At 40.3% G+C, this 18,630-nt stretch overlaps 1 protein-coding gene across 1 annotated transcript in view; it reads left to right on the top strand.

Moving 5' to 3' along the window:
• Positions 1 to 15,798: 15,798 nt before the first annotated feature.
• The window catches only part of LOC132910829 (sodium/hydrogen exchanger 9B2), a 103,016-nt gene continuing 100,184 nt past the window's right edge, over positions 15,799 to 18,630 (top strand). Inside the window, exon 1 of the mRNA XM_060966910.1 lies at positions 15,799 to 16,110. Coding sequence (XP_060822893.1) covers positions 16,085 to 16,110 — 26 coding nt within the window. The 5' untranslated portion in view covers positions 15,799 to 16,084. The remainder of the gene's footprint in view (positions 16,111 to 18,630) is intronic.

The raw sequence follows: 18,630 nt of genomic DNA, 5'->3' as shown, positions 1-18,630 counted from the left end.
AGGCAACCCACGTTCCTACGAGATTCGACGCACATATTTTCCAGTATTTCTTACAACACGATGAAAAGCGGAGAAAGGGAAGAAGCAACGGAACGGACAAGCGATAATAACGGATAGAAACAACAACGGAGAAAAACGCAGCGTCTCTCACCGGAGAGAATTTTTCGCAACGATTTTATTGGTTGTTGATCGCGTGAATATATTTCGTACGTTCAAATTTATCATAGATCCATCGAATTTAAATTTAAACGGTCCTCGGTTTGCTTGTCCGAGTTTCTTCGAGCACGAGCGATATCGAGAAGTCGTCAAGTTTTACGATATCCTTCCTTCGAGCAAGAAAACAGAAGGAAAGAAGACGCAGGATTTTTTTTTTTAAAGATATCGCGCAAGAAGCATCGACTCTTTGTCTTCCCCCTTCGAAAGCTATACAAGGTGGACGGCGAAGAATCAGAGAGAAGTTGGATAGAAAGAAACGAGGAACGAGGGATGGATATCGACAGAGTCGGCGTCGAGCAGAAGTTTAACCGTCGTCGAGAGTCGTCGCGACGCTCGACACTGTGAAACGAGGGGATTGATATAATCTCAGGAACCCGAAAGACAAGGCGCGCGCCGAGGAAGCCCAGCAGGATACCTCGGGCTTCCTTCATCCGGATTTGTCGGAGCACTAAGTGGAATTATTCGAGGAATTGGAAGGTCTGACCTCGGCTTTCCGGATCTCGTTTTCTTTTTCGGTCGAGAGCAGGAAGTCGTACGGGAGGAAATGGACCTGATCAAGCGAAACTCTGCAGGTTCGCCACGAAAGGAGCCTGCTAGCTAATGAATTGATGAATCTGAAGTTCTCGTCAGTGTAATCGCGAGTGTTCTTAGTTACATACGTGAAAAAGGGAGAGAGAAAAGGAGAGAGATAGACAGATAGATAGATAGATAGATAGATAGATAGATAGAGCGTGTGCGTGTGTGTGAGAGAGAGAGAGCGAGAGAGAGAGCGAGAGACAACGAGCAAAAATCGTAGTGCGAGCGTCAGAGTGACAGAGGATGAGAATGAAACGAATAACAGTTGGTGAAGTAGGAAATATAAATTGTATATTATATTCGATGCCAGGGAATATGATTGGAACGTTGGAAGAAAAAGGTGGATCCATCCTGATTGTATTTTTTCGTTTCTCCTTGGAGCGTGCCGACAGGGACGGTTCCTGTCGAATTTGGGATTGCTTGAATGAAATTTTCCTTTCTGCCTCGTTCCATATTTATTTTCTCATCTCCTAGTATGTACGTAAATGTGTTTCAAGTATATTCGTTTGTAACTTGATTTCGAACGTACGATCCAACTATGTATTTGATGTATTTTTCTTTATAAGAAAATTGCTGTTACAAAATAATTCCTACTACCTTCGATGATACGCGAATAGTTCCCCCGTTTTCCGAAATCCAACTATCTATTTGATAAGAAAACGTATCTCGCGCTAAACCTTGCTGGTATTATTGAACGTTTAATTTATTATATATAAACGGTATGAATATTCTTCTCGAAATAAATTATATCGGTTGACGTCGATATAGACGCAAACCGTAAGGACTTTCATCGTCGATGAAGCTGCCGATCGGTAATTTTGAGAATGTCGCGTCCTCTTTCAAACGTGTACCGTTGATAAATGCCGGTGTTTACGAGCGACGTTCCTCGCTGTTCCCCATTCTCTCCGACAAATTAGCCTTGATTAAGTTTCGCCGAATAGTGGAACAAGATCAGCCGTTTGTCAAGTTGATAACAAAAACGTTCAGCACCTGATTTACGCGAAATCTATTTATTTTAAATTAAACGTTTCTTGTCAAAGTATTTACAGCATTCGAGAATTCTAACGATTGAGAGATTAAATGGTAATCGAACGATGTGGCATTTACCTCTTTGAGCGGAGAAATATGCAAGTTAAAATACCCGACGCGAAAGTTTCTATTCGATATCAAGTAGTAACAAACAACGATAGTCGGAGTCGAAAGTAGCGACACAACGAGACTTTAACATTACGAAAGGGATGAAATGCCGATTAATCCTCGTGTCTTTCCTAGAATATCTACGTTTCCTAGAATATAATTACGTTTGACAAATTTCGATATCTTACATGTTACAAGCAAATTGTTTCGAGTTTAAAGTTAAAGTTTACGATATTAAAAAATTTTCACATTAAATTAGACTTTGATCGTTTTCGTGAAACGAAATAGAAATATTTATTGGGCCGCTATTAAAACAGCCGAGGTTGGTTTTTCTTCCGTTACGATAAACAACTTTTGAATTATTTTGTTTCCTTCCTCGCGATTGTTTGAAAGTTATTCTTACTTTTTAAAGCATTCCCCCGAAAAACGCGAAAGGAAAATTGAAATCAAAGACCGCCACGTTGTTGGTAAAATTTCTTCCTTTCCATCATCGCTAAACTCAAACCACTAGCTCCTTTCTCTCGATTCGTCGTTCTATCGACGCACCTACCACCGGCAAATTTTCTATTGCACCTTTTTCCTAATATCCCTCTAAGAAAGAATTTTTTATTATTTACTTTTGTTATCTTTTTATTTTTTATATCGGGGATAGAGACAACTGCGATCGAGAAACGCGAAGCTAACGATCGATACCGGAGACAAGAGGCAGTCGGATCGCGATAACGAAGGAGAAACGAGTCGTTGCGAGCTTTCGTGCAAGTTTGGAACGTAACGAAAGAGCGAAAAAAGAAAAAAAAAAAAAATAAACTGGAAGAAAAGGGAAAAAAGGAAGCCGCGTGTGGGGCCAGTCGTAAGTAAAATCTAACCAACTACTAATTTAGTTTAGGCGAACAACGCCCGCCGCCGTGAAAAATTTCGTGTATCTTTACGCCCGGAAGAAATTGTCGATCTCATCGGAACGACTTTTCGAGCCTCGACGTGGTTTGAATTTCGAACGAAAGAAACGAAGGGAGATTGCGAAAAAAAATTTTGCGTGGCCGTGTGTATGCGTGTAAAATTGCGAGAAGCTGAGAGAAAGAGGTTGGAATGTCCTGTCGTTGAAAAACTTTCGTCGATGAATCGACGGATCCTCGTTTTCGATCATTTGTTCGCGCGTTTCTTCTTCGACGATCCTTTCGAACGATGGCCAATGTTCGTTGAAACGTACCTCTGAATTTTCAGAAAGTTTCCAGAAAAGGATCCAGGATTCTCGATGAATTAACGCGCGAAACACCGATGTCTTCAGCGTCATTTACATACAGAATCGAAAGAAGACATACATGTACACTTACACGTACGCGAATGAGATAACGTGCATACACAGGTACACGTACACGATTATCAATGTTTGGAATGTTGGGATTTGTTTAAATAAATACTTAAAGCATTTAAAACGTAAGCATCGTTGGTACTTTGACTAAAATTCTTGTTACGCGCGATCTTTCCCTGTTGTCTTCGTTTTACGAGTCACGTTACTCGTATTTTACTTGTATTAATTTACGTTTGTGTTTCGCATTACGATGATTTGACGTGTCACCGATACGAACAACAATTTTGTCCATTTTGTTTTTATTAATTTTATCTTTTATTCATTTTATATGTTTCGGATTTAGTTTATCGATTTACATAATTTTATGTCGTTTCCGTGCCCTAATTGTAGACATTCGTAGATCGATCGAAACTCTTCCAAGTCAGCACGCGTGGCCACGTCGAATCGTTTGCTCCTGATCCGGATAGGTAAGTGCTAATCTCGTTTTATAATATCGTACACGATCACCGTGTTATTTTACGTGGAAATTAAGCATTTGCCTGCAACGAACATCTCAAATATCTATGCAAAAGTTAAGCAACGTTTCTTATCGATCTTGCAAATTTTACTCGATAAATCGTTCGTTTACTTTGTTGAATAAGAATTTTAAAGCGATGCACTATGGAACACGAGTAAAAGTTTGAAGTTCTTATAATATAGGGAAAAACGCCTCGAAAGAGATCGTTGCCACTTACAAGTATATGTAACCACCGACAAGTTACTTCATCGAATAATTAGTTTTGTAAATAATAGAATTGTTCTTTCGTTACTTACGAAGAACACCTTCTTCCATCGCAATATCCAAGTTCCTTCCAATTTCCTTAAGATCCATCGGGGGCGATCCATTCATTTTTCTTGCGGCGAATTAACTTACTCCGATCTCGACCTACGATTCAACGGACTACTTTCAACCTGAACGAACTTAATTCCACCTTAAAGAAAGAAAGAAATAGAGAAGGAAAGAAGGACAGAAAGAAAGGAAAAAGACGAAACAACAGGCGGTAAAAATGAGAATAAACGGTAACTGCGAAAATAAATTCCAAGAGTCCGACTGCTTACAGCTCAAATAAACTGCAAAAAAAAAAAAAAAGAAAAAAACAGCTCAGAGAAGAGATAACAAACGGAATCCAAGGAGGAGACAGGTCGAAAAAGAGCGTGCATCTCGCGTGAAAGGTGCGCGAAAGGAGAAGCGGCAGAGAGGACGGGCGTCCTCTTTCTCCTACGCCTCGTTCTCGTCTTCGTTCTTCTCTCCCGAGGCGGTGCTCCGTTTCCTCGCGAAACGCCCGGGTTCGTTTCGATCACGGTGCAAGCAGGCCGTTCCTCCTCGAGAATCCTCTCGCCACCGTCGGCGACGCCAGCTGCCGCGAAAACCACGGAGACACTCGATGTTTTAGGGTAATGGAAATTCCGGTCCCCTCGCGGCTCCTCGAGAACGAGCAATCTCGAGGATCGTTTCTGGCTCGGCTATATACCGCACACCTCCTTGGCCTGCCAAAGTGGCACGTGTGGCGAACCCGCGTCTACGTGTGAGTTCGGTATCTGAAACTGTACGTGGCTACGTGCGCTTGTCCGCTGTATTTCTTCGTGTCCAGAATGTGCCTGGAACATCGAACTTTTCTAACTACGTACGTACACGCAGAACGAATAATCCTACAGAACGAAGGAATTAATCGTATTCCATTGAACTTTCTATCATTTCAACTATCCTTCGACTATACGAGTAATTTACTACGATTATTACGATTAAAAGAACGTACGGTATATCCGTGGTAAACACAGTAGTACAGCGACAAACGAATGAAAGAAGAGATTTTTAAAATATCAGGTATACAGGACGTTTCGTTTATTTTATATCGTCCACTTTAAGACGTACGAAGGAACAGTCCGATGACTCTTCGATGATAATGATAAAATTATCAGCGATAAATCTATCGCTGATCAAAGATGGATCTCAAACATGTAAACATGTACGCTGAACTTGAAATGATTTTGAGTAGAAAATTCCTGATAATTTGTAGCGAAGTAAGGAATCGAACGTTTCGTTATGTTTGCTCAAAATTTCCATTATATTACGCGAGACGATAAAGTATTTACAACTCCGATCGTAAATATCAAGATGACCGCTAGTCCTTTGTAAAACGTGCCGATGTTCAACCACCGATCCAGATCGTTAACGAGACGGTTAAAAGAACGCGTTAAGATTTTACATCGATATAAGACAAATCGAAAATTTGCGGATACGGAAATGGAACGGACTTGTTAGAATATGGCATAAGCTAATGACAAGCGGATAAGTGGTGAACATTTCAAGACTACGAAAATCGTAATTGCGCGTCGATTCTTTCCATCCCAAATGCTTCTCGCGACAGTGGGCCGACTCGTGGTCGCTCGAAAGTAAATTAAGTAAATTATGTAACAGTGAAAGAACATTATCGCGGATATTATCGCGCTAGGCGTCTTGCGCATCGATTTTGCACGCGAAACACGCAAACCTGTATTTACGTTCCTGTCTTCCTTTATCTCGCAAAATATTTTATTTACAGAGAATAGACAAATATAGTTCTGTTTTTAAAAAGGACAGAGGACTCTGCAAATTCATGGCACGTTCGGAACAAGAAGCAAAGATCGTGCCTCGAAATATTCGACCGAACGAAGCACGGCGCCATTAGTTGAAAAAGAACAACCGTGGTTACCGCTCGTAGCCACCATCGTTCGGTTCTCGTTCGTCCCTTTCCGCCGCTTTTCCTTCGGCACGGCGCACATCCTCTCGTCCTCCCGACGACGACCGCGACGTCGATGAGGCTCGTATCGACGTCTCGTGGTCTTCCTTGCGGAGGGTGGCCGAAGCTCGAGCTTTAATGGGGTGCTTGCCGCCTCTTAAGGGCCGAGCCAACGAGATCTGCCGCGGGCTGAAGTATAATTAGTCATGCCATACAGTCGGTGGCATAGACCGAGTGTACGGACCGATATATACCGGCCATGTTACGGCTATAACGCCGCTATGCTTCGAAAGCAAATGCGCGTCGTCGCGTGCGCGCCAACAACCTCTGTAACGAAAGGATTTCACGTTCCAAGTTCTAGTTCAAAAGTTGATAAATTTTACAAATCGCGACATAAACGGAAATTTTACTACGAGAAAAATTTCGAAACGCGGATAACGTTCGAGTTAGTTTTCGATGAAAGCCCAGTCGTTAAAAACGGCAAGCACGTATTCTCTCCCTTGGGTCCTCTGAATGGTCGGTAGCAGTTTGGCGGATCGGATTACCCATATTGCCGCATCCTCGGATTCATCAACGAGCCGATAATCCAGGATCCTGTAGAGCTTCGAGACGCACAGCGGATTCACGTCCCATTTACTCCCAGGTCGTGATCGAGAATAGCACCACCTGCTTATTCGGATTGATTCGCGACGATTTAAGCGGTCCAGCGCCATTACCCTATAAATATAATATAACACTCGGCTCTATTCGTTCGGCGGCTCGCAGCTTCCGCGATGCGTCCAAGTTTTCCCTCTGTTGAACCAACTTTCAAACACGATTCACGTTTCTATGTTGATCGCGTTCTCGATAGCCCAGTGCGCCACAAACGCCGTGTCGTCGCTTTCAAAGTGTCGTCCTCGAGAATCGTTCGAACTTTCGTATCGTACGTAGCTTTCGCGAATCGCGTAGAAACGCCACAAGTTCCAGCGATCGAACGAAAAGAATCTTCTCGGCGTACAGAGACGGCCTACGTCTCTCGGCAGTCGGACAGAATCGTAGAATTCCTGGTTAGTCGATCGATAGTTCGCCATCGGGGCTCCGCTTCTCATCAACGCGAACAAGTTACCCAATGTTAATTCGCCAGGTAATAAAACGTAACGTCGTACAGCAAACAGTTTTTGTCGAATCGCGAATACGTAAATCGATACGAAGAAGGAAGAAAGAAAGTTATTCGGCATCTCGTAATTCGGTATTGCGTTCACTTTCCATCAGTCTCGGAGGATGCAGTTGACTAACGATTTTTATTAATACAAAGGTCTCGCGATAAATACCGTGGACGGAACAACGGCGTAATTGTACTTCGGGTATCCGGAAATCGCGTGACTTTATTGCAGCAGCTACGAACGCGCTATAAACCGTGCTTGACTGTTCGCCGTTCTCTCCTATCAAACTTGTCTTACTTACCACGATGGTCTGTCCTTTGCCGAGTCGCGGAGCTAATTGAATCGAGCTTCCAGCGATCTTGAACAGCTATGGACGCGCGATGAACGGCGGTGTGAATCGAAGAACACGCGCTCCTTCTCGCCAACGTTCATCGTCGAATCGAATACGATACGAACGTCTTGCCAAGTTTTAAAATAACAGACATGCTGCAACGTTTAAACTCCCTTTTATCCGTCTTTAGAATCGTTACATTGGAATTATCCGACTTCCTCTCTATTCGCTCGTTGTGTCGTATCGTCTGGATAGAGGGACGCTTTCATTTTTGAGCTTTCGGTTCGATTCATTTCGCGAGATGCGCTTCGACGAGGAACAAAGTACAGCGTTCAAGCTTTACTACAAGACTGAGCGATGACCTCGTTTGTACTAATTGATCGCTGACGTACAGTAGCGTTGCGAGATAAACGACGAATAAACGGATCGTATGTCGACTGTAAAGCGCTATCGATCAGGGACGCCTTCTTCCATTATGATTATCGGTGAAAAGGTGGCACCAGACAGCCTGAAATATCGTATCAGGATAAATATCGCTAAGCACCGAGTATTGGAAATCTTGGACGATATTTGGTCAGATTCGTATTGTAAATTTTAAAATATCAACTTTTGCCGTAATTTTATGGATCCGGGATGTACATATTTTCGATTAGCTTTACTTTAGAGAATGTAAAATTATTAATTGCCCTTTTTTTGTTCGCCTAATAGATTTCGGCGCGTAGAATGGAAAAATGCTCGATTCTACGTACGCGCATCTTTCGAACCGCTAGTTAAATTTTTTAGTTGAAATAGATAGAAAGGATTTGGAAGGCAGCGTTGAAACAGAAAAAGAAAAAAGAAAAAAGATAGCACGGAGGAGAGCTTTCCGACGAAAGTACAATACATAGTATTTGGCTGGCACACGAGCACATGACACGAGCTAAGGCTTAAAGCATTTGACGGTCGTTTACGGGCAACATACTGGGCGTGCAGCGATAACACCTCCGTTATGGATATCACTCCGTTTTATGATCGTATGAAAGACATTTTTGAAATAAAATCCTGACGCACTTTACCGTCGTTAAAGAGTACATTGTGATTCCTATACTTGCTCGCTTCGTTCCACGGTTCTTTGAAACTGTAATTTCGTTTATACCGTAATAAATAGAACGATCGTCTGGTATTACGAATAAAAGTCACGGTCTTCCGTCCAAATCCTCCGACGTTTTATACTATATTTACGAATTATTACAAAATTCTATATCTTTATCTCGTGTAATTTCATAAGTATAGCAGCTAGACAGATAAATTTCTTAAGAAAACCAAGTTACTCCGCGACCGAATTGATATTAAATAACGTACAATTGGAAAGATTTGATTTTATGCCAAGAAGCAAGCAAAAGAACTTGGCGTTGCACTTTCTTGAGACTCCGCTCTTGAGAAAATCGACATTCAAAAGTTATCCTTTCAATATTAATTCTGTGTTAAAAGTCGACTTTAGCAAGTAGCAATTAAGGTGGTTAGTTAGATGCGTACATATACTCGTATCGAATGATTTTCATTCGATAAATGTCGATGAGTTTGGTTGCTTAAAGTTTGAAAGGTTGAGCAAATGTTTTCTCGAAGGTAATGTTCTCTCCTGCTTTATGAAGTGCAGAGAGAGAGAGAGAGAGAGAGAGCGAACGAGAGAGCCAAGGAGCTGTAACACCGGGCTAAGACTGTAAACTCTGTTTACGATGATGTAAAAAAACGCTTTTGACGCGAGCGTCTTACACCTCGCGAGCTGGATGTAGTATAATATGGAGCTTAGGTCGTAAGTTCGTTTTACTTAGGATTTCAAAGGAACTGGTGTCTGACTTTTCGAAACGAAAATCCTACACGTTTCAAAGAAGTTGGGAAGTTAAATCGATTTTTAACAGACTTACGCGCGATTTGTAAGGTAAAGAAATAACCATCGACAAAATAAGACAACGTTAAACAATTCGAAAGGATCGTATATTAAAGTAAGTATGAAATTATTGGATATAGGGGCTGAAATCCGAGTGAAATTTCTCATAAACACAATTTAGAAAAAATTCTCTGTAGGATGTTTGCGATTTGTTTATTATTTTACAGTAATTCGTATTACAGATTATCGTACGTTTAAATTTATAGCGCTTCGAATAATCGGAAAGCATCGTTGCCGCCTTCTCCATTCCGTGGCCTTCCTTTCGATACTTTATAGAGACAACGTCTCTATTCTTTGGCAGTGCTCGCCCGATCGCTTGCCATTTCGAAACTATCTCGCAACGCATCCTCTAAAACTCTAAACAGTCGCGTCATCGACACCTCGTATCCGGCTATCGACACTCATAAATTACGCCAAGGCTAAATAGTCGTCGACTATCTACCATAATATCGTCGAGAAAACGCGTTACATATTAATTACATATTAGCGTCGTATTAGTGTTTATCGATGACGATAGCGTGCAGATTTTAGACGCTATCTGATACCAAAGAGAACTGTATCGATGCAAAGGAGTTTATTAATTATGTGATACCGATAACGATAACGCTACATACGTTTATCCGATATCGAGTAATATTTTCGATTCACGCGGATCTCGTTCTTTGCCTACCATTTATCGGTCCATGAAAAAAGATACGAACTATTTTAAAAGGAAATCTCGTTTGGAACGTTCGATTAGTCGTTCGATCCAATGTTTCTCACGCATCTATATACATAGTATGCGACAACGAAATATTCTTAAAAAGTGTGTTGAAATCATTAGCGATAACTCGATCGCTATAAAAGTGAAGTATCGCAAGTGGATTCCGCGAATTGAAGGAAAATCTGCTTTCGATTTTTTTCACACGCGATATCGTTGAAACCAAATCGTAAAAAACCACGCTAAAGTTTCAAACGATATTTTGTACTTTTTTCTTGGAATCATGTCCGTTATCCTGCGTTACGTGCCAAACGAAGTTTCACTTAGCATGATTTCCGTTTTAGCCGTTTCCCTCGACGATTGTAATATTTCCGAAATAAATCATCTTTCTTTTCACGGTACCATTGTGCAGACAGCCGTAGCAATCTCACGAATGAATTCCGCGTGCAGCAGGTAATTAGATAATCGCAAAGTGGCAGTGGCGAACGCGAAGGAGGCTCATTGCCGGTGCTTGGGCGATTCTATAAAAGCCAAGAGTATAAACCACGCCCGTCGTTACAGCTAACAAAGTGGATTAACGCGGCCGGTGGCGCTCTCGGCGCTCTCGGCGCTCTATCCACCCTGTTCCATCCCCTACGTTCCGCCGAATAAACGAACAAACTTGCCAAGGAAATTGTTTTCAGTTCCGCGTCGCTGCGTTTTGCCGCGACTAATTCTAAGTTAATAAAACTTCGGCAGAATTAGCGCGTGTTTTTCAACAAGGTATATCGGAGAAACGATTCTTCGATCGAACGATACCCGAGTCGATTTTATTGCTTTTTCCCTTCGTTTCGACGATGCAAATAGACTTGTTTCGTATTTCTTATAACGTATATAATTTTCATCATCCGATCACAAGTGAATATATTAAGACGCCTTTCAGACCAAATTAAGATTTTCAAGCAGGATGTTTAAGAGCCTATCGAGATCTATGCGACCTATGGAAAAACCGTCTTAGGTAATTGATAAATCGATATGGCCTGATCAGAAGGCAATGAGACCATTCTTCAGAGTTAACATTCTAATGCAACGTACCAGGAACAGCATAAACGTAAAATAATAAAAACGTCGATTATACTTAATTGGAAAGCAATGAAACCCGCCGTTGATGGAATTAGTCACTCGCGTTGTACGAGAGGTTTTTCCGTCGATAACGAGTAAAACGGCCGATGGGAAAGGAAATTAAAGAGAAAAGAAGAGAGAGAGAGAGAGAGAAAAAAGACGGTGGGGGAAAAAGCGATCGGCGAGTGAAATAACAGAAGCTTGACGGATTTATATCGCGCAAAACTGAAAATTCTCTTTCGGTTACGTTCTTTCACGGCCCGCCGAACTGGATTCGACGAGGGCCATTTAAATCGTTCAACGAACATCGATTCCATCCGATCCATGGACGCGCGCCTACATACGCAGGCAAATGAGCGATTACTGGGAATATATCAGGTGGAACGCGTGTCCCCGGAATGGAACGTTTCATTCGTCAAACGGGAACAATATTGTTCCGAATCCCAATGACTCGGACGCTCCCCTTTTTTCTCTCAGCTCCTCCGCTTCGAACAATGGAATCTGAAATACGACCGACGGGAAACTCTGTTGGCCTTGTCCCTTCTGTCGCCGTTATTCTTCGAAAACGTCGATAAAGTGGTCGGTAGTGGTTACTAGCTGATATTCCAACATTGCACTGTTTCACTTAATTAATAGCGAATATAAGTACTCGTTACTATTTTTCTGATTTTTATTCAATCTTTACTCTCGTTTCCTCTTATTTCTTATGTCAACGCTTGTAAATATAACAAACGTAAAGACATTGAAACGGTGTCACCTTCGTTTTGAAATTTTAGCTAACCGGTCGGTCAGCTATGTAGGTTCTATATTCGATATTCTATACAACGGTCATAGGCTATCCACGCTTACCGGTCTTGTAACGTTTAGTTCACGCAAATTACGTTACGAATAAAAGTTCAAGCGACGGGTGAACGTACCGGTAACGTTTCAAATCTTTTTTCTTTTAGATAATTTAGGTAAAAATTGGAACTTAAGAAAGGTATATTCTATGATATAAACATTTATCGGCTACGATCTTTTTCAAGTGAAAATTAGAATACAACCGAGCACGTTTAATATCTTTTTTCGATATAGTACTGGCAGAATATCTTTCGTTAGACTTTTATTTTTCAGTCTTCTTTCACGGGCACTCCATATATCTGTAAAGGAAAGAAAACTGACCGTTCGGTAGTTACACTTGGCAGAACAAATTTTACACGTACGATTATATCAAACTTTATACGCTTCTTTCTATCTTTTTATCTTTTTATTATCTGCTTCTATTTCCTTGGTTTATCGTTACATGACACGAGAAAACCAGCATTCACATCGAACTCTCTTCTTCCAGATTCCTTCTTCAAAGTTCGCACGTTTAGAAAAAAACGTCTTATTAAAGAGAATAAAGTAGGCACTATCGAGGGTTTAGGGATTACGGAATACCGTTAAACCAAAAAATATAGTCCATTGAATTTGACTTACAATAGAATCTGCCAAACCTTTATTTTAATATTCGATAAAAACGTAGACAAAGCGAGCTTTCGGATTAATGCAGCTCTCGCATACACGTATTTTCAATAATTGGAAAATCCCGTTGGCTTTTCCCTTTTACGCTATTTTTAGAGATTTCGTTTAAATATCGATGCCTGTAATTCGAACAATGTATATCTGTCGATACGATTTGATCAAAACGATCAACTTGTACTCTCCTATATCGCTTTATCTTTTTTCGAATCGTAGAAAAAATATTTTTTAGTTCGATTTAGAAGCTGGTAAAACTTTGAGGATTTCGGTGTCCGATGAAGATAAAGGTAAAACTGTAAGTAAAATGGACTCGCTACGTTTAGAAAATAAATTTTGTTCTCGAAGCAACTTTTAACGAATATACGTCCAGATAGGTCTCCCCGGAATTTTTCTCACTGACCTAACTGTAAGAAAGGAGGAACAAAACAAATGGGACACGGCCGAGTAAAAGAAAAATAAAAAATGTATCCAGTTTGAAGAAACAACAAAAGTATACGTACTATAAAAGTGTCACAACTCGAAGTAATTCAATTGGAACAGTGTTAGCGAGTGTGTCAGAGAAACATCGAAATCGCCAATGATGAATTTGAACAACCAAAAACGATCGTTGTTTCCTTGAGCTTATTCTTGTTGTCGACATCGTGCGTTTAATAATTAATTTCTTTAAGTTTCCAAATAGTTGCTCTTTTTTGCTTGAAAAACTTATTTCACTCGTGCGACTGTTACACGCGTATGATGTATATTATCGGTCGTATGATCGGTCGTATGATCGGTCGAACGGAAAGGAGTTTCATACTATTCCATTGTTTACTACTACTTCTCTTTTAATCGTTCGTGTATTCTACTCCTTTACCGATCACTTTGTTCGACTCGATCGTAATTCGTTGATCGAGAGAAATATCTAATCTTATCGTTGGACGAGACTTTATTCTTCTTAGAGAACTCCCTCCCTACAAGATGCTACGTGCTGGAAGATAGTTCTTACAATCGATTTTGGTTTACCACGAAATTCACGATTCATCGGTGTCGATAAAACTCCCGACAACTTATCTATTCTACGTGAAATCGCCAAACTCTATCCCGCTCGATTTCCTCTTTTTTCTTTCCTTTTCTTTTCACTGTCCTTTCATCGAACCTTGGGAAAGCTGTATCTTATTCGCTTATTTAATAGCTGATAAATGATACAGCCTACACCTGTAAGGTGTTAAAGACTTTTAAACAAAATATACGTACTATTACGCGATAAGGTGATTAACAGAATTCTCGAATTATTTTAATCAGCAAATATCACGAGAACGTTACCCGTGTCTTTTTTAGGCTTTTCACCTTATCTCACTTTACTGAAATTGTTCAAACATCGAAGATTAATAAAGACAAAAGATATTCGGTCAAAAAAGTAGCGCGATAATATACGTAAATTTAATTAGCCTCTTCCTTTTAACAAGGAAATTGTCATTTTCATACCCCCTCCTTTCCTACGTTCCATTCCTTTCTCGGAATCGTTCTCTCTTCAACGACCGTATATATCGGAATCGCGTGTCCTGGCAAACTAACGGCACCAGAAATCAAGCGAATCGAGGCTAGCAGCGGAATTTCGCGAGCATTGCCGCGAATTTTATTGACCCCGCCGCAACGGTTAACAGCGGCGGTGGCGCGATTTCCGGAAATTCGCTTAGTACGACCCGCATCTTCGGCGTTCCTGCACCTGTTGAATTGGGACATCGATCGAGTGTCCTTACGAGCGGATGAATGCCACAGCCAAGAAGGGAGGGGTCGCTCGTTTCTTCGACTCGAGGCCACCGAATACAGCGATAAATTCAATGGAATACCAACTTCTCGACAGTTTTATCTGCTTCTTTGGGAGTTGCTCCGCGACAGTGGAGTTAATGGTAAGACGATAGGAACCGCGCTATCTCGCGTTTGTTGGAACGATTTAGACAGCCAATTCGTAAGAGTAGCTAATCTGGCGGCCGCTTCGACGATCGATATCTCCTGTCGATGGAAACCAGAATCTAATGTTTTTAAAAAGTGCTTTAGTGATTTTGTGTTTCAATGGTAAGGAAAGAACACGGCTGTACGCTCGAAAGGCGGTGACTCCTATATTATTATATAAGTTTGTTCGACAAGAAAATTCTACGATTATATCAAATACCGATATTATGTCCGTCGTTTCGACATACGTTCGGCTTTTTATCGCTCTAACGCAAACGATCTATGCACCGCACTACGACGGTTAAAATAATTTCTATTCTTTTCGATTGGTCTGTCTCGATACGAATTTCCCGAGGTGTCTCGTACGCGTTGCTTTCCCCCTTCCTTATTCTTACATTCGACAGCTCCCGTATTCACAACGAAGCGATCCAACATTTCTAGAAAGTGATCTTAAATCGACACGTATGTCAAAGATGGAAATTACCGGATGAAACGGAGAAAGGGAATTAAGTAAGATTTTAGATAAAAAAAAAAAAAAAAAAAAAAACGATAGAAAATTACATTGTAATTACACTTTATTATTACAGGATTATCCAATATCCAGTTATTAAGAAGAAAAAAAAGAAAGCGTGGCTTCGCAGCTTCGGGAGCGCGCGCATCATCGGGCGAAAACTCGAGGCTCGTTCATCGTATAAGTCAGGTATAGATTAATAACAGATTAATAACAGATTATAGAGCACAGCGATCGTTTTCTCCTTATTCCGGCGTCAAATTTAAATTCAAATTTAAAGCAAACGTCAAATTCGACGACTTGGATCAAGCCGCTCTGTGTTCTCGCCTAATTATCCTTCTAGCATCAGCTCATAGATAGCGCGCGACACGATATGATTTTAGTTTGTAGTAGTAAGCGTGCATACGCGCCACTCTCAATGCCTGGCGAGCGCGTGTTCCGAGTTAAGCGGATAACCCTGTACACACGATGACTATTCTATAATCAGAAATTCGTAAAGATAGATAGTATGTCCGTATTAGGAACGCGGTTCTCTCGCGAAGACTGTATTTTTAAAAGTCACTTACGTTTAAGAAAGACACGAAAAACGGTTAAGTGGAATTTTAGATCGGAAGCGAACGATTTGGCCGTAGCTACCGTTTGTTTCGCGTCCGATAGTTGTTAACGCGTAGAAATATTTCATTAGACATGTGAATCGATAGACGCGATGGGTCGGAACTTTACATAGTGTGAAAACAACGTTAGTGTAAATCGAGCTAGTATGACGGACGCGTTCCGTCATTCTCTGCTTTGAAAGCCGGTTTACCGATTCCTACGAGATCGAAATAATGCGTTACGTTTCTTGGCTCTCAGTTTTATCTGTACCTCTCGGTGAATTTGTCGGAAATCGCGCTAACCTTGGATCCATTGTACGCGTCTCCGGCAGTCAAACAAAAGGGAGGTTATGGTCTTCGTTTGGACGGCGGAACAGTGAGTACTAGGTGTTGTTTACTTATAACGCATTTTGTATTTCTACTCAACCGTTAAGACAAGCTAAAAAGATTCAAAACCTCTATTAAATTCGATTGCTTTATTAAATTAAATTACAGCAAATATAATATATAAATATAACAAGTGACTGATAAGCGCGACTGAACACTAGCATTACCATCGCTATTTCGTTCCTTTGCTACTATTACTAGATCGCGAGTATCTACGCAAATTTACATTTTTATGAACACAACAGAAAAAGATAGGACTTGGATGGAAGTTTCACTTATTAAAAATTATAACAAGCATTCTGAATATTTTACCGCATATTTTCTGTATGTACTTTTGCATCTTCAAGTTTCGCATAAATGCATGGAAATTTGCAGGTTTTAAACGCGTTAATTCCTGTTTCTCTTATCAGGATGAAAAGCATCGTTTTTTTTCGGTAATCGTATGGAACAGCGAGGTCGGACTTCACCGATCTTGACGATCTTGAAATATATTTCTAACATCGATATCTCGAGTAACTTTTCCCTATAGATTTAGTAGTCACTCGACTTTAGTTTCCGAGATACGTATTTGCAAAGAATTCCTGTTTTCACGTCTTACGTTGGTATTACATTATCATTATATTCTCACGTGGACGACCACCTTGTAGCGGCCATATTCTTATATAGATCGATATAAATTTCACTCATCGATGATAATCGTTTTTAATATAAATAAATAAGAATATTTTTTACATTATCGCGATATTACAAGAACACGTATCTGGCAATATTCTGTAATAGTCTGTTGCAACGGTCGACGATCAGTTGCGATAACATCGTTACAATTACATTCGAATTGCTATGGTATTGTTAATGCCAGATTACACGAAAAACTTGACACCTTCGGATAATTTTTCGTGCGCCTATGTAAAAAACATTATTAAGAGGTATTTAGTAAGCAAAAATGGTAATTTTGCATATATTTACATATGCACTCTATAAACAAAGTAAAACTAAGACTTGTTCATCGTCTATCGTTTCAACGATATCTTCTCTATCGCGGTGTTTCTGATTCGAGTAGCGTTTCAAACTCGTATTTCTTTGCTCTTTCATCGTATGGAAACGAACATACGGTATCCCAAACATGTCGAAACATGTTTAAAAAATGCCAAATATACAACTTTCGAATGATCCTGAAAAATTTCTTATTTAGGTCGTTGATATTAATATAAAAGATATTCTTATCGTCGATCGTTTGCATTTCGGTTATCTGAAAGGGCAAAAATTTGCAGGCGCCGTGTACGATGTATTAAACATAAATTACTGTATATCTTGAAAATTAAAACCGAACGGCGATTATATGCATAGAGAAAAGTTATATTTCAAGCTCGAAATCGGCGACACGTGTCCTAATCCGTAATAATTAATAAGACTGAGTAGATTGTAAGGAAACAGACCGTTTATCGCATGTCGTTCGTCGAGCAAAGTGAATTTCAAGTTAAGTTGGATTCGTGACATTGAAACTGTTAACGTTAACTTAGTTATCGATCGTATCGCTGAATCATTAATTGTTCTTTCCGATAAAAGGCCAAGCGAATCGTTTCGGATAGAAGTTGCCAATATTTAATACATTCTGTGGTTTTACGTCGGGCGTGTACGTCGTCAACTTACACGTGTGCCTATGCCGCCGATTGCCACGCTTGTCAACATCGATCGATGAAATAAGGGAGAGAGAGAGAGAGAGAAGTTTGAAAGGTAAGAGATGAAAAGTAAGAAGAAAAATCGAATTGTCTAAATATCGTTGAAATATCTCTGTTAATTCTATGCTTATACATATAAAGATAGGTGATCGTATATAAATCATATTTTTAACGACGTTGAACGATGTCTAACGTTTAAGGTGAAAGGTAGATCCTAAGAGTAGTAGGCTCGCGGAACGGCTTCGCGTAGCCGCGAATGGCTCGTTAAACGCGTTGCAGATATATCTCGTCCGATACCGATAATCGCCATTCGTATCGAATCGAATATTAAGCGACGTTTACCGCGCATACAGGCAGGGAGGATTTGGGGTTGCGGGAATTGCGCGCGGTTTTGTTCGCAACCGCACAGATGAACATTCGGAAAAATGAACAGCTGAAATCGATGGCCAGGATTGTCCTACAACGGTGTGTATACACGAAGAAACGCGCAAATAATAATCTTCGTTTATTTATCACGATAGTATTTGATACCAAAGCATTGAAATAACAACGATAAAATAGGATGTATAATGTATAAATGTCGTACCGCTTATTTTCAACAACAGCTTAAAACTAAAGTTCTCAAAGATGCTGAATCGGAGAAACGATAAATCTATTTTGAGTCTACTCGCGTTAGCGTTTTCGTCGTTATCGTTTCACTTTTATTAGTAAGAAACTTTTTGAGAGACTTTCTTCCCTTGCATTGCGTGTTATTATTATTATCGCAGAGAAAAGAGAAAAGAGAAAAGAGAAAAGAAATAGATATTGCAAAGTTACATCTGGTGCCATTT

Source organism: Bombus pascuorum, chromosome 9 (genome assembly GCF_905332965.1).
Source record: "Bombus pascuorum chromosome 9, iyBomPasc1.1, whole genome shotgun sequence".
NCBI lineage: Eukaryota > Metazoa > Arthropoda > Insecta > Hymenoptera > Apidae > Bombus > Bombus pascuorum.
Note: the sequence above shows the minus strand (reverse complement) of the source record. Positions and strands in the feature narration are given on the sequence as shown.